This window comes from Strongylocentrotus purpuratus, unplaced genomic scaffold, assembly GCF_000002235.5.
Source record: "Strongylocentrotus purpuratus isolate Spur 01 unplaced genomic scaffold, Spur_5.0 spur5_scaffold_8, whole genome shotgun sequence".
In the NCBI taxonomy this organism is placed as follows: domain Eukaryota; kingdom Metazoa; phylum Echinodermata; class Echinoidea; order Camarodonta; family Strongylocentrotidae; genus Strongylocentrotus; species Strongylocentrotus purpuratus.
In genome coordinates this window covers 29,596,107-29,620,342 of record NW_022145614.1, presented here as the reverse complement: position 1 = coordinate 29,620,342, position 24,236 = coordinate 29,596,107, and the positions used below count along the sequence as shown (strand labels likewise).

Here is a 24,236-nt window from a genome sequence, read left to right as displayed (position 1 = left end):
CTTGTGAATTTGAAAACATTAAATCTGTCATTACTGGTTATTAAAGTGCCGATCTTTACACTCTAAAAGATTTGATTTGGGAAAATGAATGCACTTTTAGATGAAAATGGTAGAGCAGGAGATTAGTCAACCATTATCGGCTTGTTACTCACAGATTTAGCGATGAGTCGAATAAGCCCACCGCTGCCACTGCCCCTACATAAGTCCTGTCCTCCTTCCTCTCCACGAGCCGTGATCTCAGATCCTAAAAAAGAACACGGATCATCATGATCAAGTAGTAATCTGTTTTGATATTCAAGGGCGGCCTTAGGAGGAGCGAGGGTGGGATGAGGGTGGGGAGGGGCAAGGGAAAGGGCTGCCCTCTATAAGGATTTGGCAAACCTGCTTAAAAGAATTTTGACAGCCTCTAAAAATAGGTATTGTTTGGTTGGAGATTCTTCAGACAGATTAGCTTTTCGAAAATATGAGAACATTCCTGTTATCAATAATAATAATAATAATAATGACTATCTATAACGCGCAAATATCGATGCGCCTTCAAAATAATTTCAGTTCAAAAGCTCCAAGGTAAATTAATAAGAATATATTATGTAGTCAGTGAATTGATAGTTGAATTCTAGGAAGAGAAATTTAAAACATGTTACCAGCAAGCAGAAGGTGGGTCTTAAGTATGGCTTTGAAAGTTTGAAAAAGGGTAAGTTATTCCACAGAGAAGGAGCTGCTGATGCAGATGCTCCCCCCTCTCAGTTTCTTTAAGTCCAGATTACCTTAAGCTCCTTATTACTATGCTATGGCGCTGAGAGTTCTGTACATGTAAACGATATGAGTAGGTTCGAAAACTGACAAACGTAAGACCTTCAATATTCTAACTACTTTGAGTTTTCTTTATTTGAAACGGTTGAGACCTTGTTCACATCAATAATTAAGAAGGTTATATTTGATTTCAAACACAATCATATCACAAAACAACTGAGCCGGTATTAAGCAATGTCATCGTTCAAATCAGGGAGACCATATACATCTTATTCTTTATCCTTGACTTTAACGCGTGAGCACTATGAGGCATGGCCAAGGTCCGTAGGGGCGTAGCTAGACGAGGTTGTGGGCATGTAAATCCCCTTTCAAAATTTCGAGTAAATGAAAATAAAAGTGGGTAAAGGTTTGTTATTTATGGCAAAATTTTAAAATCATGAGAATTTATTTGGTCTTTGCTTGCTTGAAATTTGTCTGCCAATTTACTTCAAACCACCCCCTTAATTCAAAATGGTTTAGCCACGCCACTGTTTCTCCAATCTGAAAGAGAAATGTGGTTGATAACTGACCTATGTAGATAAAACCCGCTGCGATCATCTCTAGTGCACCACCGCCAACAGCTCTCTCTGTCCCATTGATATTCGTCCACGTTCCACCTAATTAGAGTAATTAAATTGTATAACGAATGGAATATTGACCACAACAGGAAGAAAAGAAGAAAAACTAATCAATATATTGGTTCTTTATGATAGGACTATGCAGGTTGATAATTTATATGTCACAGCACTTCTTTTGTCCGGCAATGTTTTAATCTTTCATAATGCCCTCGTGAACCTCTTCGATAGTGAACTGAAAAATCACTCTCAACATTTCAATAGTAGTGAGTCAATTCTAAAGCCTATCTGCATTAGCTTGACCAGGAGGGATTATACCTCCCTGCATGATCACTGACAGGTGGTTATCTCATCGAATCAGCTCTCATTAATGTAAGAAAAGGGGACCATAGGGGACCAACGGTCACCGATTAGGTATTGTTTGCTATATAGAGGGCGCAAGCAGCTATAAGTAGTGCAGTGGGGCTTTAAACCCAAGGAATAATCAATCAATCATTAACTTCAGTAGCTTTCTTAAGTGCGTATCGCTGACAGTGACATGTTCTTTTTTCCAAATCCATCTTTATCGTGTAAGAATATAAGGATTATCAGAATATTAGAAAAGTAAATGACAGAAATGGAAAGTAAAAACAGTTATGCGAGATGAAGTACCTGCGCTTCCTCCCAGAAGATGTTCCGTTTCATTCACCAAGTAGGCCTGGCTGTAGCGGGTGGAGGGGGTCATAGCCCCGCCCATACCTCCATGCCCCGCCCCATCGGAGGAGTTTGGTGCAGCTCCACCGGGACCTCTAGCACCTGAGGAGTGGAGTCGAAATGGGAGGGGGTGGATAGAGGATGAGGGAAACAGAGAGAGAGAGAGAGAGAGAGAGAGAGAGGGGGGAGGGAGAGTGAGATAGAGAGAGAGAGAGAGGTTGGCATGGGTAGAGGACGAGGGAAACATAGAAAGATAGACAGAGTCGGAGACGGAGAAAAAGGAGACAAGGAAGACAGAAAAAAAGCAGACAGTGAGAGTCAGAGAGAAAGAGATGCAGTAAAATAAAAGAAAAAATATTAGGAGTTTAGAGAGCGAGTAGTGGGGAACGAAATAAGGAGAGGGGGAAGGGAGAGAGAGGGAGAGAGAAAGAGGGAGAGAGAGAGAGAGAGAGAGAGAGAAGAAGAAGAAGAAAGAGGGAGAGAAAGAGAGAGAGTGAAAGAAAGGAAAAAAATACTTTGAATAAGGACAACAGACACGGATCAGAATTTGAGGATGTTACCTTAGCTACATGAATATGCAATAAGCATTCAAATTGATACATTGTACTGAAATTAAATATTTCATTTTATTTTTCACGAAAATATAATGAACTAAGATCCACAAATGGATGTCAAATACTTTGACCACTTCAGAAAAAAGTAGCGATCCATGTGATATTTCAAAATAACCTTATATTATATTCAGTTTTATTTAAAAAAGCAGGGTAGTCTTTTCAGTGCCAAAGGCCTGCTTTACAAAAGAGCCCTGTACATACAAAGATTTACAAAAAATATAATACATTGTAGAAAACAAAGACATGATATACACAACATACCATAAGAGATTTAGAAAAATTATATCAAATGAAAAAAAAAATAGATCAAAATGAACATAGGGCCTAAAATATGAAACATTTAAGATATTATTGATACAATACAAAATACAAATACAAATACACATGCCATAAAAAAATAGACATAAAACCAAACGGGCAAAAGGTAAGAAATAAAACTTCTACACTACACAACTACAAACAAAACAAACAAACAAAACTAACTGTATGGTAAAAGTCATGATATAACATTAGGTACCAGTGCATGCATTAAAGTGATGGAGGGAGTGACTTAATTTGGTTTTTGAACCTTATGATAATTTTTTCTTTGGGAAGGCTATGAGGATATTGTATGCAAGGGGAAATTAATTATATAATTATGAGGCGAAATTTGGTATCTACAGGCTTTCATTCGAAAAGTGAAATGTGATGTTCCAAAATACCCATATGATAATTCATGCTTTGTGGGAGCCTGGAATAATATTGTAATACGGGCTTTCGTTCGAAAATCCCACTTAATGAAAGAATATGGAATGATAATCAATTTCCCACTTACGTCCAAATCCACCTAAATGTTGATCTGTGAATGAACTGGAATCGTTGCCGTTTTGCGACGAGTTTATGCGATCAAGGTGAATGGTTGTATTTATGATGACGTCACCAAAGGTGCTGCTCACACGAAGCGCATTTTCTCCACGGACCTCAACCCTCAGCGCTGAGCCAAGATACAGTGATCCGTTCACATTGAAGGTAGCGACGCCATAATGCCAAGTTGTGTTGAAGTCATCGATGTAGCTGTAGTAGGTTATGCTGCCACGGAGAACCACGTGCTATAGATAGAAATGCATATTAATCTAATTTGCGATTGAAATAACAATATTTCAAAACAGTTGAGTTTTTATTTCGACTTAATATGTTCCATTTAGAACAGGACACACAATGTATAATACCAATTAAATGGGAAGTCCTTGCTAATAATGTAGTTGGTTTTAACCAAAGAACACAAAATAATGATAGTAGTAGTTTAGTGAAAGTGTGAGCAAAATCTGATTAAAATTATTCAGATTATGAATTTCTAAAGTTGTAATTAATGAAGAAAAAATGGCAACGGTGTGACGTATCTTGCGAGCTCCTCTCTCTTTTGCTCTGAGCATAACATGTCATAAATGTTAATTTCCTCTTTGATAAAGTAAAGGATTGTTTCATACAGGGGTTGTATAGAAACATTTGCAATAATTAAATTTAGGGTGCATGTATGACTGAACACCTTCTTTATGGAAAACATATATTTCTGTTTTTGTTTTTTTTTGGACAGAGCAAATGGAAAGAATCAACATATTCAGTATAAAAATGATAAAATCGAATTAAAACTATGCAAAATGAAAACGATCTTTATGGGCATCACTGACAACGTTTCAAACAAAGTGAGAGCGTAATGGTAAAATGGCGCGAAACAAAATTGAGTAAATCGTCATCTTCTCCTCAAATTACTCAGAATCTTAAATTCCGCCGAAAAGGTTTGACTGGGAGACATAAAACTTCCAATCTGTCACCAGTAAACTCTCCTCGGCGTAGATTGGTCCTGGCAGATACCGGCGCTATATAAATATCCATATTAGTATCATTATTATTATCCAATCAATCAATATAGTGGATTAGGATATCAGTAATGAAGTACATAATCAAAGGTTTTAAACCATGACATTTGTAAATATATTATGGAACTCCTTTTATCTTGTTGATTAGAAAATTTACCTGAGTGCTCTTCCCCATTTCCCATAAATGTTATGCATCCTTTAATTTGTTATAGTGTATAGACAAGGCAATTCGGAGAGTGGTTGGCCTTGGGTGGGGGAGGGGGGTTATTGTAACTTCAGGTTAACAATACGTCACATCATTTCATTTGTTTTGTAACGCGCTAAGAAACTGTATTTGTATACCAGCGCTATATAAATCTTAAATATTATTATATTATTATCAAGCTGTTACTAGCGAATCTTATATTGGTAGGAAATGCCATTAAAAAAACCCGTTGATTTTGAGTAGCTGGTTCAACTTCAAAATTATAAAAGTAAAAAGTTATCAATAGATTTAATGGAACAAAAATACACAAATACGCTATAAAACTTGATGAAAAATTGCCACGAAACGAATATATTACAGATATAATCAAAAGTGAGTAGTTTATCTGCTTTTCTTTTACTTCTACATCTAGATCTACTAAGCAGATGCGTGAAAAGAAATCTAGAAAATGCACTTAACAAATGGCTTTTAAGCTCTTTGGTTATATGTATCCACAAACGTTATTCATATTTCTTTAACATTTTTGTTTTATAGGTAAAATTACTTAGACATATACTATGCTGTCTATATTACTTTATTTTGTACCTGATTCACACTTGCATTGTAGAGTTGATCACAGTCCAGCTGTTCTGGATTTGGATCTATGGTGGTATAGTCTGTTGTGCCAGTCATGTCGGTACTGACTATCTCGGTGACGTTCTTAACTATGGTAGCATTCTCGCAAAGGGGTGTGGTGGCGCCCTCTGCGGTGCTTAAGGTGCTTCCTGCTGTGGGTGTCAGGGTCTCAGGTGTCGTGTCCGAGGGGCAGGATACCCCGTCCGTTCCTGTTGCCATTCCCGTCGACTGACCGGATGTGGTCTTGTAAGGTGTGGTCCCAGGCTTTCCAGATTGAAATGTAGTCTCTGGAGTCACGCTACTTGGGTTGGTCATGCTGCTCTCAGTGCTGTCCGGGTTGGAAGTGGTTCCACTTGTTGGGTTGGTGTTAAAAAGCTGTGTAGGTGACAACCACGGCGTGGTATCATCTGCCAAAAGAATATATAAACGACCAATACCATTATTGTCAGTAAGTGCGTGAGTGCATTTTGATCCCGAACATTGAAAATTGGAATGCATCAATCTTTGTACGTGAAGCTGTATAAAAGTGTTGATGGGCGTGCTTTTGGGAACTAGACCGAATTCGACAAACTATATTTGTCTATGGTGTGTGTACGAGTGTATGCGTATAGATGATGCCACTTTTATTGATTGCTTCATATAGGATATTTCTTGGTTTAATCTAAAGATGTTAAAAGTCTCAATTATTATTAATTCATACGTCGGTATTTTGAATTGTGAATATTGATTATTTAATGCACTGGACTTTCATTGAATTATAAACATGTATATCCTTTTGACATTTGAGTCTTGTCAATTTTCTAAGCTGTCAATGAAATTTTAATTTAAAATGGAGTATAAGTAACATGATATCAGACCTAATAATAAAAAACCTATCACCTTTTATGAAGATCTGTGCGATAGGTACAGAAATAAAATACTCGTGTACTTAAAAACAAAGCGGCATTGTTTGAGGCTCACTTCGAATCATCAGGTCATCGCGTCGGGTCGGGTGGTCGCGTTACCCGACCTTTTATAAAACATGCCCCTTAATTCACAAAATGCCGGGGTAAATTACCCGACACTGTGTGAAAATCCTACGGCAAATCTACGAAAGGTCGCATGATCTTCCGTTTCCGTTTCACGAAAGGTCGTGTAACGCGAACATCCGACCCGACGCGAAGGCCCGATGAATTGAAATAAGCCAACAAAGCTTATCTTATCTTTTTTTTTTTCGTTTTATTATATCCTAATTAACGACACGGCTTTCAAGCGTAGTAGTAAAATATTACATAATATAATATGATTTGTAACTGTTCTCCGTAAAGCCATTGAATCACACAGACCCATCATCAGATTAATATATATTATATCAACATTCTTTTTTCTAGCGTGTACTTCATCAAATTAAGGTTGAAACATAGCTAGACGGCGGCGACGTCACGGCGCAGCGGTACGGAAAAGGGGATGATTGCCTTCTTGATTTAGCAAACATGGCTCGAAAATAAAAATTGTTGTTGTTGTTTGTTTGTTTGTTTGTTTTTGTTGTTGCTTATCAGCCGTTTTAGTGGCATAATGCCTCGAAAAATATAGATATGCAGGTCTTTTTCCCTGAGAGAGGTGTTTTAAAAACGTAACACACTTCAGGAAGAAGAAAAAATCAGGTACCGCACCTATTGATGGAGTATATCTTTGAAAAATATATTATTGAGAGTAGAATCACTATGAAGCTGATTTTTATTGCACAATATTTTTTGGGAAATAAAAAAAATGAGGAGCTAATCAATCAATGTCAAAACGTGATTAGGCCGATGGAAGCAAATTTTCAGAACAATAGTTTACATAATGAATATGAATACGTTAGAAATGGACGGCCTTCAACAAAGTACTTCATACAAAACGAGTTAAAAAGGATTTGAGATAATTGGATGAAGCAATTACAGTGAAACCTGTCTATAAAGACCACCCAAGGGATCAAAGAAAAGTGGTCTTTATAGGCAGGTGTTTTTTTCTATACAGGTGGTCATTTAAGCAGGTTTGACTGTAGTTAGGTGATTATTCCAGTATACGTGGAATAACTATTATATTCTAATATAATTACATTTGAAAGAAGTTTACTGCTCATCGAACTCGCGACGTTATGATGTTTTGTTATTTCATAGGCGTCGATAGAATAATGTCAAAGTTACGGCCTTACCAAATTTGTTAAATCGTATAATATTTCGACGAGCAAATATAAAAAAGCAGACTGCTTGATCTTTTTCTTTTGTCGAAAAGGATAGAAAACACTCAACAACATCATAAATTTTCCGATACAAATTTATCAATAGGGAGGTTTTGGTAAATGGGAATAGGAATATCTTGAGAGTCATCTACGCACAGAGTTTGCCCAACTTAGTTTCAGTATGGCACATAATTGCCTTGCCTAACAAAGCAAAAAGAACCATCTTACTATCTCAGTTAAACCAAGATGGTCACGCTACGACATTGTGTCTGGTTGAGACCCACTATAATCTTATTTACTATAACATCAGGGGAGCGTTTCACAAAGACTAAGATCGACTTTAAGTTGGACTTATCTATGGCAGGCAGTTCATGCCACTAGTTCCTCTAACCATTCGTGGCATTGGTTTCTCAAATCTCCAGAATTTTTAAATATTTGTATAGTTCATTACTGAAGGAAAAGATATTGTCTAAAGATCATAACTGAGAGGCCAATGGTGAGAGCAAACAGTAGTATGAATGGCCTGCCATACTTAAATCCAACTTAAAGTTGATCTTAGTCTTTGCGAAACACTTCCCATGACTTGTATTCTTTCAAATACACAATTAACACGAGCGCAACTACTTTTGACATATCAAACTAAAGCAGGGCTCCCACTTATATAGCCGAGTTGTATTAGCGAGTTATGGCGCGTTGTGGTGAGTTGCCTCAAAGAGGCACTCGCAATAACTCGCGAACAGCTCTTCTTGTAACTCGGGATAACTCGTAGCAACTCGCCACATTATGAAGAGTGCAGCACAAGCTTGTTACGAGTAATGTGAGTATATTACGGGTGTTGGCGAGTTCACCTCGAGTGACAACGAATCGGCGAAAAACTGCTCGCGACTTCAGGGAGAGTCGTGGAATGTTGTTGAGTTACGCCGAGCCATATCAAGTTGTTGCGAGTTATCCCGAGTTACAAGAAGAGCTTATCGCGAGTTATTGCGAGTGCCCCTTTGAGGCAACTCACCACAACTCGCCTTAACTCGCTAATACAACTCCGCTAAGTGGGAGCCCTACTTTTAGGCAATTTCAATAGCCTTGTCCATCACCTGTATTAAATTACCATGACGTATTACGTAATCCGAACATGATTGCTATAGGATAGGTATTGAAATTGCCCTTGACATGATTTTAATTTGATTTAAATTTTCGAAATTAATTGCGGTCGAGTTAAATGATTTGTTCAACAATCTGTTCAAAGTTTGTTCATAGCATGAATTGTCACTGTGAATATCTTACGGACATAAATCTTTCAGATCAAATCAAATCAAATTTTCATTTTCTAACTCACCTCCACTTCCATCTTCAGAAGATTCGAAATCCAGGTCCAAGTCTTCAATGGACATCGTACATGTATACGTCACGTTTTGGCCGTTTGTGACGTCATAGGATAGACATGACGTACTGTTGTCGTCACAAACAAGATACCACACGCCGCAGTCTGTATCGATGACTAGCGTCCCATTGGTCAATATCAAATCTGCATAAAGTGTACAAATATAAGTCAAGTTTCAACTATCAACATTTGTTCATTTTTACACTTTTACATTATTTTTCTAATCAAAATATAAATATTAAAAAACAGAGAAAATGAGAATCACCATAATTATGGTGAGTTTATAGGCAATATTTCGATATGATACATGTATGAAGAAGCGTACTGATGTAGTAAAACAAACGATTCATGCTTTTAATATATATTATTGTATCACAACATTATGACGGTAGAAGGGAGGAACAAATTTCCCTTTGAAACAGGTTAGTGGTCATATTGTACTAAGTAAAGAAAAATTATAATATGAAGAAATATTTATAGCATGGAAATTAAGCGCTGTACTGAATCTTAATATCACTGCAAAAGATTCATCGCTTTCGTCTCTTTAAAGACATGATTATACGCTTATTACCAGGAATAACGATGCGTTTCCTTTTAACCCAATTAGTCCTCTATTCCATGTTCCTAGGATAACATAAAACTATTTGCATAAAATCTATAAGAGATGGATGGTGGCATAGAATTGGACGGGTTTGTTGATCATTTGGAAGTACGAGATGGGGTCGGTTAGATTAGAAGTGCAGCAATTACTCTAATTAGAGGGAATGAAGATGAAATATTTATGGAAGGACAAGTAAGATTGTTGAATAATAAAATGTTTTATTGAATAATGCATTTTTTTTCTGATCGTAATACCGACTTCTCAAAAAAGCATGCTCGTTAGCCGCCTCATCTATTATTAGCTCACATCATAAGTGAATTGACCGATCATAACAGATAGATGTTTAATGCAATATATTCTCATCAAAATTAATTTACCAGAATGAGGGGTCATCTCGACTCGAAATGTTTAACTGTGTTGCCCTAAATGAAGAAGAGGGAGATATGAGTAGGTCTAGTGTTTGTTTTTGTGTTTTTTTAGTTTTAGTTTTAGTTTCTTTTATTTCACACGAAGAAAAAAAAACATTAACAAAACAAAGCATATTTACAAAATTGATATTCGTGAACAATAAAGACATCTACATAGCATAAGTTTGTATGACATTTACACTTAAATAATTTCGAAATTACATGTGAAAAAAGGAACTTAATAAAAAGCATATATCTTGTAGAATTTAAGTTCCTCAAATAATTTTGACACAGTGTCATTCATAATAACAAAAACAATGAAATGATATGGATGATGGATGTACGAGAGAAGAGAATAGGAAGAGAAGGTTAAGAATGAGGGTCAGAAGAAGGATGAGGAGAAAGAAAAGGAAGTTTTTAGAATAGAATGTTCAAGGTCGCAAGTCACAGTCGGGGAAAAAATAGTATCGTTGTGCATTACATGTACGAATTAAATAATAACAATTTGATATATTTTTTAAAGCGGCCACAGTTTTTAAGCTGTTTGAGATTCGGATCAATGGTGCTCCAGTAGTTTGGTCCTGTGTATGAAATAGTTTTTTGGGCGAAAGCTGTCCTGGTTAGAGGAAGATGATAGTTTGCACGTCATTTTTTGTTAAGAGTTATGGCTGATGGGAGTTCTTGGCGAGATCGCTGTCTTCGTCTATGAACCGAATCTGACAGACCTCGGTTCGAAACTTAAAAGATGTTAAAGGTCGGTCCCAGACGTAAGTAATCAGGTTCGATTGACACATGTTTGTAAACTCTTAATCACACAAACACACACACACCAAAATCACACATCCACGCACACTTACACAAAAATCACGCTCGCACACCCACGCACACAACCCAGTGACCCACACATATTTACAGCAGACTGTGATCTGTGTTGTAATAACTAGGCGTTGTGGCGTGCGCCTGTAATCCAGCTAAAAAGTGGAAGTTACCAACTGATTCAGCCGAGGACGCAGGTTCGAAACTGAGTCACGTCTTTCGGATGGTGACGTTTAAAGGTCGGTCCCAGACGTAAATAATCATATCTGATTGATACACGTCTGTAAAAATCCAATACACACACACACACACACACACACTGTAATGTGCACATCATTATGACAATGAAAAGTGTATACCTTGTATATCATTAATGATGTTGTCTGACTAATAGGCTTTGATATTGATTTAGATCTATGCCATGCCCATGGTAACTTAATTTATTAACCAGTAATTAATTAACCACTTCACATTTTTCGTAATATCAATTCAAATTAACGACGTTTTCTTGCCTGTGTAATTATTGTTCGTGGTCGCTTTTGTTGGGGTCCCGTCAAAATTCTTTAAATTAGAAATTTGACCCAACAAAAAAAGGGGGATTTAGACAATCATTATCTTAAATTTCATCGAAGTACGTATAACTGAAATACATCGACCGTTATTAGTCCATTCGGTGCCCTGATTGAAATGTAATGAAATATTGATAGTCAGATCTAGAACTGACACCAGATATCGGGTAAAAACCATCAAATGCTTTCACCCTACCCCTTCAAACGAATATCGTTATTAACAGGAAAATATTAAATTATAGTTAGAATAAATGCCCTGTCGATGGGTTAAAGCGATAAAACCCATTTCACCTAAACAAAAGGATTATGAAATATAAATGTGTGAATCCAGGTAAGGCCTTAATTTGTGTCCGACAAATTAAGTCCTAGTTTTTGTCCGTCAAACAAAGTGCTAATTTTTATCCTTCAAATAAAGTCCTCTAAATTTTGTCCATCATAATTAGGTTGTCCTAATTTTTATCAGAGCGATGAAATATAAATGAGTGAAAATATTGTATAAAGGAAAGAAGATAAGATATATGCAGGTTGGCGAGCAAAGCTAATCGTATAGTTATGAATAATGTATTGATAATGAATTTCCTTTTCTCTTCACACTTGCGTGCATGCACATACATTTTTGTCAAGACTTAAAGCCCCTTTCACACCGGGCCATGCGTAGAGTTGCGTAGTGTTGCGTACCGACTTCGCCGAGGGTACGCTGGCCTACGTAACTATGCGATGGGGAACGCAAAGGGGTACGCGAGACGGACGCAAACAAATAAACATATTTAATTTTGTTGGCGTACTTTCGGCGTAGACACTAGACGCATAAAGTACGCATTTTTTACGCAGGTCTACGCAACACTACGCTATAGTACGCCAAGCCTACGCAATAGTACGCTATCCTACGCCAATCCGTCGAAGCAGTAAAAGTTTGTGCACACTGACAGTAAGCAAACGTACGCAACCGTAAGCAAACCTGTACACCAGGCCTAAGTAAACTTACGCAACCCTGCGCTCGTGATACGTAATCGTACGCGTAGGTACGCCAATTGCCTATGCCGTAGGTACGCGATGCCTATGCACAGGGTACGTAACCATTCGCCATCGTACGCCAGCCTTCGCATAACCTACGCAGCAACTACGCCGAAGCAACGTTTTTTCATGAATATGTAGGCAGCCTAATATCGGCGCAGTCGGTACGCCACACTATGCAACTCTACGCAGATTTGGTGTGAACGGGGCTTTACAAAAAAAAAAAAAAACTGTTTGTGTACTTTAATATCAGTGGTGCGGTATGAATATCGGTTTCACACTCGTGCACAACGCAATTACATGTGAAAAGAATAGGGCGGTAGAAAATTGGGGCAAGGGCAACGAAGTTTAATATAAAGAAAGAAGGCATGAGAAATAAGGCAGGAGAAAGAACCCAGAATGTGGAATTGTACGTGTTCGTGTGTATGTGTGTGTGAGAGAAAGAGAGAGAGAGAGAGAGAGAGGGGGGGGGGGGGGGGAGAGGGATAGCAAGGGTAAGGAATTAAGAGTGGGGAGAGAGATGACATGTGACTAAATAATAAGACTTTGTGAGTCAAAAAAAAGTTTACACCTAGAAAATTGCTAATTATTTTAAAAATCATCTATGAACAGTAAATTATTATACATCTTATGAAAGAGCGTTTTATCCCAAATCATTTGGTACCATTTTTGTGTGGTATGTGTTTACGCTTGGATGAACATGAGGCATTGTTTGCGAGAGTGCAAACATCGACTTGCGCCAAATGTGATGTTTGAATAAAACAATTGGGATTTGGGTATTAATTTGGTCTTTGAAGATCCAAATAACATCACTAACAAAATTAATCATACCACACATTTCAAATGTCAACGAACATTTGTGCGCGTGTGTGTGGGTGTGTGTGAATTAGCCATCTGCAAAAAGGGGAGTGTTTGTTTTGCTTGACTGCTAAAGCATGTGTGTGCTACTATGCTAATCAACTAGGGGACCTACGTCCTTAAGTTATAACTGACAGTAATGGGGATTAATGCCTCATAAAAGGGCACTAATATAGTTCATCGACACTGTTTTGATCCTGGGGGCTCACAGTAACGAGGCCATTGCTTAGCCAATGAATCATGACTGTACGCAGCGGGCGCTAGGGTACGTCGACGCCCCCACAAAAACAAAAAACAAAGAAAATGAAATAAATTTTCAATAATTCACTGCATTTTCCCCCAGTCCCCAACAGGAAAAAATCCTCTGTAGGGCCATGCATTATGGTTCAAGGCATGCCCACAGAAGATTTTGTTATGTTGGGGGTTCGGAGCAAAATGCAATGAATTATTGAAAATTGATTGCATTTTTTTTTCTTTTTGTGGGGGCGTCGACGTACACAAGCACCCGCTGAGTACAGTATTGATTCATTGGCTAAGCAATGGCCTCGTTACTGAGAGCCCCCAGGATCAAAACCGTGTCGATGTGATATATTATTGCCCTTTTATGAGGTATTAATCCCCATTACTGTCAGTTATGACTTAAGGACGTAGGTCCCCTAGTTGATTAGTATTGTAGCACACACATTCTTTAGCAGTCACGCAAAACAAACACTCCCCAATTTCCATTCAATAAAATCTGAGAATGTATACTATTATCTAGATCTATTAGAAATAAATCACTGTCAAAATTATTCAATAAATTGGGGTAAAAATAATTATTCCACCATTATGACCAACAGTGTACATTCAATTTGATTTGATTTGATTTGATTTATTTATTTCTGTTTGATTTTCTTTTTCTTTTGCATTTTTACAAATATATAACAAACAAATATTGCAAATTTACACATGACAAAAGAATATATGTAGAATAAAGTAAGGCTGGGTGTAACTAATCGAGAACATCAAACAGGAGGGTTGACAAAATAAGCAAAGCTTGATAGTATGACTACCAACAACTGTAGGCATCACTTTGGCGCAAGTCGATTTTTGCACTCTCGCAAACAATGCCTCCTGTTCATCCAAGCATGAACACATACCACACAAAATTGATACCAAATGATTTGGGATAAAACACTTTTTCATAAGATGTATAATAATTTACTGTTCATAGTTGATTTTAAAAATAATCAGCAATTTTCTAGGTGTAAACTTTTTTTTTGACTCACACGGTATAGCCGGGGGTGGGGGGGGGGGGGGGAGCTTAATACGCCCCCCTTTACATTTTTCGTGAAAATTTTTTAACGTAAAAAAATAAAGTCCATTCGGTGCCCTGATTGAAATGTAATAAAATAATGATAGTCAGATCTAGAACTGACATCAGATATCGGGTAAAAATCATCATATACTTTCAACCTACTCTCTCAAACTAATAGCGTTATCAAATAGGAGAATATTAAATTATATTTTGAATAAATGCCTTGAAAAGCCTTTTGACGATGAGTTAAAGCGATAAAAACCCATTTCACCTCAACAAAAGGATTATGAAATATAAATGTGTGAAGCCAGCTAAGGCCTTAATTTGTGTCCGACAAATTAAGTCCTAGTTTTTGTCCGTCAAATAAAGTACTCATTTTTATCCTTCAAATAAAGTCCTCTTAATTTTTCCCGTCATGATTAAGTTGTCCTAATTTTTATCAGAGCGATGAAATATAAATGAGTGAAAATGCATTGTATATAGGAATTGAAGATAAGATATATGCAGGTTGGCGAGCAAAGCTAATCGTTTAATTATGCATAATGTATTGATAATGAATTTCCTTTTCTCGTGACACTTGCGTTCATGCACATCCATTTTTGTCAAGACTGAAAGCCCATTTCACACCGGGCCATGCGTATAGTTGCGTTGTGTTGCATAACGACTACGCCAAGCGTACGCTGCCTAGCTACGCTGGCCTACGTAACTATACGCTAAGGAACGCAAAGGGGTATACGCGAGACGGACGCAAAAAAATTAAACATGTTTAATTTTGTTGGCGTACTTTTGGCGTAGACACTAGACGCAGAAAGTACGCATTTTTTGCGCAGGTCTACGCAACACTACGCTACAGTACGCCAAGCCTACGCAAGAGTGCGCTATCCTACGCCAGGCCGACGAAGCGATAAAAGTGTGCGCACACAGTAAGCAACAATACGCAACCGTAAGCAAACCTGTACACCAGGCCTACGTAAACGTACGCAACTCTGTGCTCGTTATACGCAATCGTACGCGTAGGTATGCCAATTGCATACGCCGTATAGGTAGGTACGCGGTGCCTTTGCACAGGGTATGTAACCATACGCCACCTTACGCCAGCCTTGCATAAACTACGCAGGGACTATGCCGAAGCAACATTTTTTTCATGAATAGGCAGCTTAATTTCGGCGTAGTCGGTACGCCACACTACGCAACTCTACGCAGATCCAGTGTGAAAGAGGCTTTACAACAAAAACAACTTGTTCTGTACTTAATAATGAATATCAGTGATGCGGTATGAATATCAGTTTCACACTCGGGCACAACTCAATGAAATGTAAAAAGAATAGGGCGGTAGAAAATTCGGGCAAGGGCAACTAAGTTTAATATAAAGAAAGGGGGTATGAGAAATAAGGCAGGAGAAAGAACCCAGAATGTGGAAATGTACGTGTTCGTGTGTATGTGTGTGTGAGAGAAAGAGAGAGAGAGAGAGAGAGGGGGGGGGGGGGGGGAGCGCGCAAATGTAAGCAATAAATAGTGGGGAGGTAGATGACATGTGACTATGACTTACCATGATGATTTTTTAAAGCAAACAAATCTTGCGCTGAAATTTTATCACTTGCGCATCTTTTGAAACAATTTTTTTCGAAAATCGGACCTACTGCTACAAGTTACCTGACATTTTGTCTTTGCATGTCAGCCCGAAAATCGCTCATTTTCCTTATTTGTGTACAAAACATATGGAAATATAATTTTCCGAAAAAGAGATAAAACTTTGGTTATTTGGTCTTGTTTATAGTTTAGGATTTTATGCATCAAAATAGTAGAATTATAGCTAGAAATTAAATAAAACAACAAAAACAATAAAATACATAAGTTAAAATACAAAGAAATATATAAGAAATTATCAAAAAAATAGAAAACATAAGTAATAACCCGGCTTTTCCCAAATTTTGTATTATTATTCCAAATGGTCTAAATAATATATGTAGAAAAAACGAATGTTTAAATATGAAGAATATAAGACTTAATGGTAAAAAATGTGAATTTTGTAATCTTAATTACATAAATTACCATAAATATGCAAATAAGTGACGTTTTCATTTGACATTCATGCAAATTTCCGCGGCGATTGGCCATTTCACGGCCGAGATCTTAAGGGGGCCAAATAAGCCCCTCCCCCTCCCGGGCCATGCAGATTCAAAATAGCCTGGGCTATTTAGGGTAAAAGAACACAACAAAAGATTGTGTCCCCATCCTTTCAAACAAGAAGGCACCTAAAAATGTTTTGATGTATCCTCTCTTTTTTGCTTGCTACAGACTTTTTTGAAGACGTAATTTATCATCTGAGAATTTGACTACTATTTCTGAATATTTCGGAATTCTACCTCCCTTGTTTTAAATTCCGGATACGCCCCTGGTGTGTGTTTAAAGAACTTCCTCAGGAGGGTTAATTAAATGTACGTAAAATTATAAGAGAGCAGAAGGGGGAAATACAGGAAAATAGAAGCGAATGGAGAATGTTTACAAAGAAAAACGGACAAAATGGACAAAATACTTGGGAGGTAAAAAGAGAGAGGGGAGAGAGAAAAATAGAAAGAGTAGGAAAGGAGGAATAGAGATAGAGAGGGAGAGAGAGAGAAAAAGAAGAAAAAAATATGTAAGGATGGGCAGTGCACGACGGAAAAAGACAACAAAATATATATATATAAATTCCGGGCGACGTAAAATGTGCATTTTATCAAGAGATAAACCTTGAGAAAAAATGGACAAAGGAGAAAACATGAGCCAACAATGAATGCTTAAATTACTTTGCAGAACCCATCTAAAGAATAATTCATGAAATCATGTGGAAATAAGCGGAGAAAGCGATTATAAAGGAATTGAAATAAAAAGGAGAGATGTAGGGAATATATAGGTGCTCTAAATCCCTTCTGTATATCCATCCATCCAAAAGATATTTGATGTAGCGCCTTTTCCTTGCTGTTACAAAGCGCCGCACACACTCTCCACATATATGATTGGGGATTGTATTGGATGGCGCATCCATGAGGCACGAGGGGTGGGGGCGTGGTCCCTCCCAATCAAAATTAAGATTTACGTAATACACGATGTGCCCATCCCCTGTCTGGCCCAAATTCTGTGCCCCTTGTGTCAATTTGAGAACCTTTTTATTGATCTATTATTATTATTATTATTACTTTTTTTAATATATTTTTTTTTGTGGGAGGAGTTATCAGATTCAAATGTGACCTCATCGCCTACCCTTCCAACCAGTAAAGGATACGGAGTCCGACGCTCCTTGTCAGACCATTCAGGGTACAATATAACTGCTCACTACATTAATTTGCTTTGTAGTTCCGATCAAAAGATCGCGCATGAGGCTGCTATTTCAGTTGTTGGCATAAATTAAATATTTACTGACTTGCTAAAATCCAAAAAGAAGAGACAATAACGATGATTTAATACTGGCTAATTAATCGGAAACAACTGGGTGACATTGAAAACAAAGTACGTTTTTATCACAAAGTTCATGTTCTGTGCAGCACTAGGAAAAATCATGATTAAGCACATGGTTCGAATCTTTGACTGTACTCATACGTCATTTGGCAAGATATTCATCTATATACATTTGCCACTCTTGGCCCAGGTGAGGTAAATCAGTACCAGGTAGGAAGAGACCCTTTGAATATTTGAGCACTTCAACAAATAAATGTGAAGAACATTGTAACACAAGGAAGATAGCCTATCATCATCATGATTGTTAAGATCATCATCGTCATCATTAATATCATCAATATCATCATCGTCGTCATCATCATCATCATCAGCATCATCATCATCATCATCATCGTCATCATTTCATCATTATCATCATCATTTTCATTCCTAGCAGCATCAACATAGCAATATACATACAGACAGGCAACACAAGCGAGCAGTTAAGTATATGCCACTCACCTGTGCAGTCGTGGGTACGTTGACTATTACAGATAGACCCGACGAGAACCTGAAGAGAAAGACAGACAGTTCAAGTTCAAGTTCGTTTATTTAAGTTCAAGTTCAAGTTCGTTTATTTACACTCATCATTAAAAATACAAGAACATATACAATCAAATACGGAATAATCACACATAAAATATCATACATTCAATAACAACAAAATAACATAACATAATGGGAGTGAAGGGATGAGCTAAAAAGGAGTATGGTCCTTATGCTAGAGCCCATCCCTCAGTATGATATAAATAAAAGGTGAATTAAATTAAATGACAGAGAGAGAGAGAGAGTGAGAGAGAAAGGGAGAAAAATAAAATAGAAAAAGAGAGAGAAAGAGACAGACAGACAGACAGAGAGGGGGAGAGGACGAGAGACAGAGAGAAAATCACGGAAAAGTGAATGAGAGAGAGAGAGAGAGAGAGAGAGAGAGAGAGAAAAAGAGAGAGAGAGAGAGAAACGGGCAAAGAAACGAGGGCGGGGGAGGGGGTGATATAAAGAAAGAGAGAAAATGGAGGAATTAGTTCGAATTATATCAAGGTTTCAATAATTTTCAGTAGTATTCAAAATATGAAATGAAATCAGCAAATAAGCTTGTAGACAAGAAACTTGTTTTCCATTGTAACAAAATACAAGCTGCATGGGTGGAAAAAATACTCCCAAACATACCAAATGCACGCCGATTGGATTTCTTAAACAAGGTAATTTGGGGTGCAGATTTTTGTCTTTATAATTGCTTCATAACCTTCAAGCATACCTTGTCATTAACACGTTTCACCTTTGATTGAATAGATTGTGAGCTTCATCTCATCGTTGCATAATTGATGTACGCCAATTAATTAATCAGTGAAACTATCGAATATAACCTTATTCACTGAATGTACAGTGTAATTCAGATGCAGATGTCCGCATGTTCTTTGATTTCTGCTAAAACACCTGCAAATTCATGTATATCGAAATATTTGAGGAAGAAACTTTGAAGGGGAAATGTATTCCAAACTGTGAGCACACGGCCGAAATGTATGAATAATTAAGAGTTGGACTACTTTTTCGCTCATTGTTTTTCGTAAAAATTAAAAAAATTCGTAAAAGTGCCACAATATGATTTGATTCTCCTCTTTCCTCCTCCACCCCTTTGTCAATAGACAGAGATTGTATTGGGTAAATTGTCGAATGTATTTAGTCTATTTGGAGAACAACAGTTTTATATCATGTGCTTCGTTATGGGGCATGTTTGTTTCAATCAAACATTATCTGAAAAAAGGCTTTCCTTCACTTTTCAAATAAATTTTTACAGTTAACATCTGCTATGCATTCTATAAACTACATAATAATATTCATTACTGAACAAATCCTTATATTAAATAGATTGCCCTATATAATGTGCCATGTATTACCAATGAAATCGATCAATCGAAGCTTCGTGTCTTTGTCGATACACCAAGTATTTTTTTTTCCTCCTTCAAATGTTCATTTTTAATTAGAGCACAGCAACTTGTTAATATCTTTTTAACATGGTATTACCTGAATAACAGATTTTCTTCCACCCTCCGTTACATATTCTTACAGCTAACATTTACAATGCATTTTAAGCTACGTAATTCGAGTCGTTAATAAACAAATTCTAATAAAGTAATTAGATCACCATGTATTAATTTTGCCATTTTTCAGTGAAGTTGATCGATTAGGTCTTGTCAGGCAAACTGCGTCCATAGAATCGAATCTCCTTGACTTTATTGTCTGGTCGCCATATTGGCTCCTAGTGAAGTGAGAAGCAAATAAAATAAGACTGTCTCCCATGGCGATGGAATATTGTGCTTCCAAAATTGATTCATAAGAGATGAAGCATGATGTTGATAGTAATATGATAATTCCTTTCATGGTGCTCTAGTTGAAAAAAGAAGATAATAATGATGATGATGATGATGATGATGATGATGACGGTCACAACTACCATCACCACTCTTCTTCTCCTCCTCCTCCATCACCACCGCCATCCCCTCCTCCTCCTTCTCCTCCACCTCCTCAAGATAATAATGATGATCATCATCGTAACAACCACCATCGTCACCCCCTTCTTTTCCTCCTCCACTACCAGCACCACCACCATCCCCTCCTCCTCCTTCTCCTCCACCTCCTCAAGATAATAATGATGATGATGATGACGGTCACAACCACCATCATCATCCCTCTTCTTCTCCTCCTCCACTGCCATCACCACCACCATCCCATCCTCCTCCTTCTCCTCCACCTCCTCAAGATAATAATGATGATGATGATCATTGTTACAACCACCATCATCATCCCCCTTCAACCACCTCCAACACCATCACCACCACCTCCCCTCCTCCTTCTTCTCCACCTCCTCCTTATCTTCATCATCTCCACCATCCTCTTTCTCCTCCTCCTCCATATGATCACTCCTGGTAATGATACCAAGAAACATTATACATTTTTCGGATGGATACAAAAAAAACAGTTTCCTCAAACTGCTATAAAAAAAAATTAAAAAATCATTATTATCCAACCAATCATCATCATCATCGTCATCACCATAATCATAAAAATGTTTCATACTAATCATCATTAATATAATCAGTTATCATAATCGAGGTTTTCTATTTATACAATGCGAATCACTTATCCTCACAGTGCTTTTAAATCCCTCCCCATTCTACAGTTTTACAATATTTATTAAAATCTGCTTGTTTGTTCATTTTTGTACAGGGCCCCATTATTACAAGCTTTGCTTATCTTGGGTCCTTCCGATTTTGCTGTTCATTTACTTTGAATTTTAATGGAAAATAAATGAATTGAATTGAAAGTATCGTGCTTCGTTTTTCGAGTATTCACCTCCCCATATTTTGAAAATGTTTATTTTACCCATATGTTAAACATATTGCATATTTCGAAAGGAGAAGATGAGTGTGACATACAATCAATTAATCTTTTAATCAATAAATCAATCAGCAATTCATGTTTTCCAATAAGAAGGGAAAGGATGCGCCTCGTTTTCCTCTCCAGGTCGGTCTTTTTAATATGGTCGATGTTGAGCTTTAACGACATTTTCCAATTTCTTCTTTTCTCGCATAACTCATTCGTTTGGTTTCATTCTCTTAAAAGATAGCAAAATGGTGGAGAAATTCAAAAAAAATAAAGACGGAACTTTGGAGAGCACTATAGAAAAATAAATGTCTTCGTAATACAAAAAAATTGGCACGACAACAACTCTCTGTTCCATATCTGTTTGTCTCATTTGTTTAATAAGTAACATGAAATTCAATATCAATGGCGTGAAAGATGAAACATTCAATTAAATCTGAAATAATAAATGCCAAACATGTTCATATACTCTAAACAAATAAACTTACCAGAATCAACGTGAGGCAAACACCGAATCGCTGTGCACCGCTCCCGACGAGGCCCGGCAAAACCACCATCACACCGTCCATCCTCATCCTGCAACTCAGGTCAGTCCACCGGCGACGATTAAACGAAAACACAAACTCCACTGCAAAGCTCTTGCAACATTGACATATTTTCGCATCTATCCTATCCTCTCTCGCAAATTTTAATAACAGGTCCGTCCCCTACTGATAATTGGTTGGTCAAATAGAAGCGATGACATTAATTTCATCGAACGCGGGGGAAAAGTCAATTGTAGTTCTCTCGGAAGGTTAGTTGGTTGGCATGTAATTTAAAAGTCACACCGCAGTGGGATGTCTGGGTGTGTGTCCTTATATGCACCACGTTTCTAGAAAATCGGAGGTAGAAGTTACGAGTATTGAATTGAACAGTGATGATTGCTTGGAAATTAATCACTGCTTCCTTTACCCATCATAGAGAGGGGTCTAGGCGTCGATGTCTTTTGGAAAATATGGTAATTCCGTTTTCCTGTGTAAGCACAAAAGCACACTTAGACTTTCGATCTTTTTAAGGTTATAGATGCACACAATATTTAAGAAAACAATCTAAATAGAATTTAGATATCAGTGCAACAGTTTAAGACAACAAACATACAATGAGATGCTCAATGCAAAAGCAGCCCTTGTCCCGTCGAAACGATACTCAAGTTCTTTCATGAGGAAAATGGAAAGAAAATCTGATGCATTGTTACGATCTAGACGCTGATTGGTTGGAGGTCGTGTACCACGTGACTTATGGCGCCGCCATAATTGCTAATGTGTATTACTGTGAGATCGATGTGCATATGTTTAAACACGGGTTGCATTTATCCTTTTTAGTTGTAAAACAACTTTGTTGACTTTGTCTTTGCTTACATATCAGAAAGTTATGACTAACTACGAAGGAAAATCATTTTTTAGACATTTCTATAAATAACTTAAATTATGTACATATAAGTTGGAAGACGTGCGACCACTATCAAGATTTTTAGGTATAGTAAGCTAGATTTCATAATTTAAGCTTGCCCTATGTTCCGTACTCACAGGAAAATCAGGTGGTCCGACATTAAATTCAGCTACATTTTCCGCAGTATAGTTTCGTCAAAGATTGGGTTACTTGGAAGTTGAGTTTTGGGTTAAGTTTTGGGTTAGGGTTAGGGTCAGGTGAAGTGTTAGGCCTACAGGATTGACCGTTAGGATTCAGTTAGCGTTAGAAATGACCGCAGAATTATTGTTGCAGCAATTTACTGTTCTACAATCGACACGCGAGAGATTTCAAAATGCCGAAGTTGAAACTAACCTAATGCAAATTATTGATAGTGCAATTAATATTTATTTTTTTGCTCTTAGAATGATAAGTAACTGTTCGTTAGTTTCCATTATGTTTGTGTAATATCAACATATTATGTTCTCAATACTTTATCTGTAAAGTGCTTATAGACATCGTCGATGTATGAAGCGTAATATAAACCCCGACTTATTATCATTATCATTTGTAACTTGTATTCAGCATAATGAGGTTCTCTTTTATTTATGTGTATCTATCTTACTCCTGTTGTTCTTTTGTGCACAATACAGACACCTTTGGGATTAAATTTTTGCACGTTTGCGCCTTGAGCATTTGATTTCAAGCGGATTCGGCTCGGTATAAATCTTATCATTATTATTATCTTCTTAAATTTAAAACAATTTAATACAATCGAGAAAATCATGGTGCGGGGCCATTGTACTTCTTTTTTTTAATATGAATTCAAAATCTTTATCTAAAATATGCACCAATATGAATGCATTCGGATTGAATAAAAAATCATTCGTAAAAAAAGAAAGCATATCATCGTGGTTGGACGGACAGTCCGAATTTGCATTAGTGTAAAGGTTTTTCTCTCGATAACTCATTTATACAGTTACCTTGGGTGTCTACATGTATGTCCGGTAAAGATATTAGATTCGCTGTCGAGTAGTGATTGATTAGGTGGATTTATTTTTAATTAAATTTGTATTAATTATTTTCTATGGTTAATGAAGTTTTGTTTTTGTTTATATAATGTTTTTAAATCATGAATTAAAGGAACGAATCTAAAGTTGAACAAATGAAATAAAATCAGATAGACCATTATTATTAATAAACAATTAACATTTAAATTATCATCAATATGAAACAAATATTTAAAACGAATCAGGTTGCAAATGAATCTAGTTGAAACGGAAAGTCAGACAGGAAAATTGATAACATACAATAACACCAGCTGTATTTCCTAACGACATTTCTTCATCTTTTATAAGCTTTTCCGTGCTGTACCATCTAATCTCATTCATACACTGTTGTACAACACCTTCGTCATACACATCAAAACGTCAAACTCA

At 37.0% G+C, this 24,236-nt stretch overlaps 1 protein-coding gene across 1 annotated transcript; it reads right to left on the bottom strand.

The window, feature by feature from the left end:
- Positions 1-788: 788 nt before the first annotated feature.
- Positions 789-22,264, bottom strand: LOC115920405 (papilin-like). Its single transcript, XM_030976154.1, has 8 exons — positions 21,840-22,264; positions 18,433-18,481; positions 8,887-9,075; positions 5,321-5,757; positions 3,489-3,762; positions 2,019-2,162; positions 1,323-1,409; positions 789-805 (listed from the first exon to the last, which is right to left on the bottom strand). The coding sequence occupies exons 1-8, from the start codon at positions 21,924-21,926 to the stop codon at positions 789-791; spliced, it is 1,284 nt and encodes a 427-aa protein (XP_030832014.1). The 5' UTR covers positions 21,927-22,264.
- Between the last annotated feature and the right edge of the window lie 1,972 nt (positions 22,265-24,236).

Coding starts and splice junctions, on each gene's coding strand:
- LOC115920405 (XM_030976154.1), bottom strand. CDS start 21,926: ATGAGGATGGACGGTGTGATGGTGGTTTTGCCGGGCCTCGTCGGGAGC. Junction 18,482..21,839: donor TTTGCCTCACGTTGATTCTG/GTAAGTTTATTT, acceptor CTTTCTCTTCAG/GTTCTCGTCGGGTCTATCTG. Junction 5,758..8,886: donor TTCTGAAGATGGAAGTGGAG/GTGAGTTAGAAA, acceptor TTCTTTTGGCAG/ATGATACCACGCCGTGGTTG.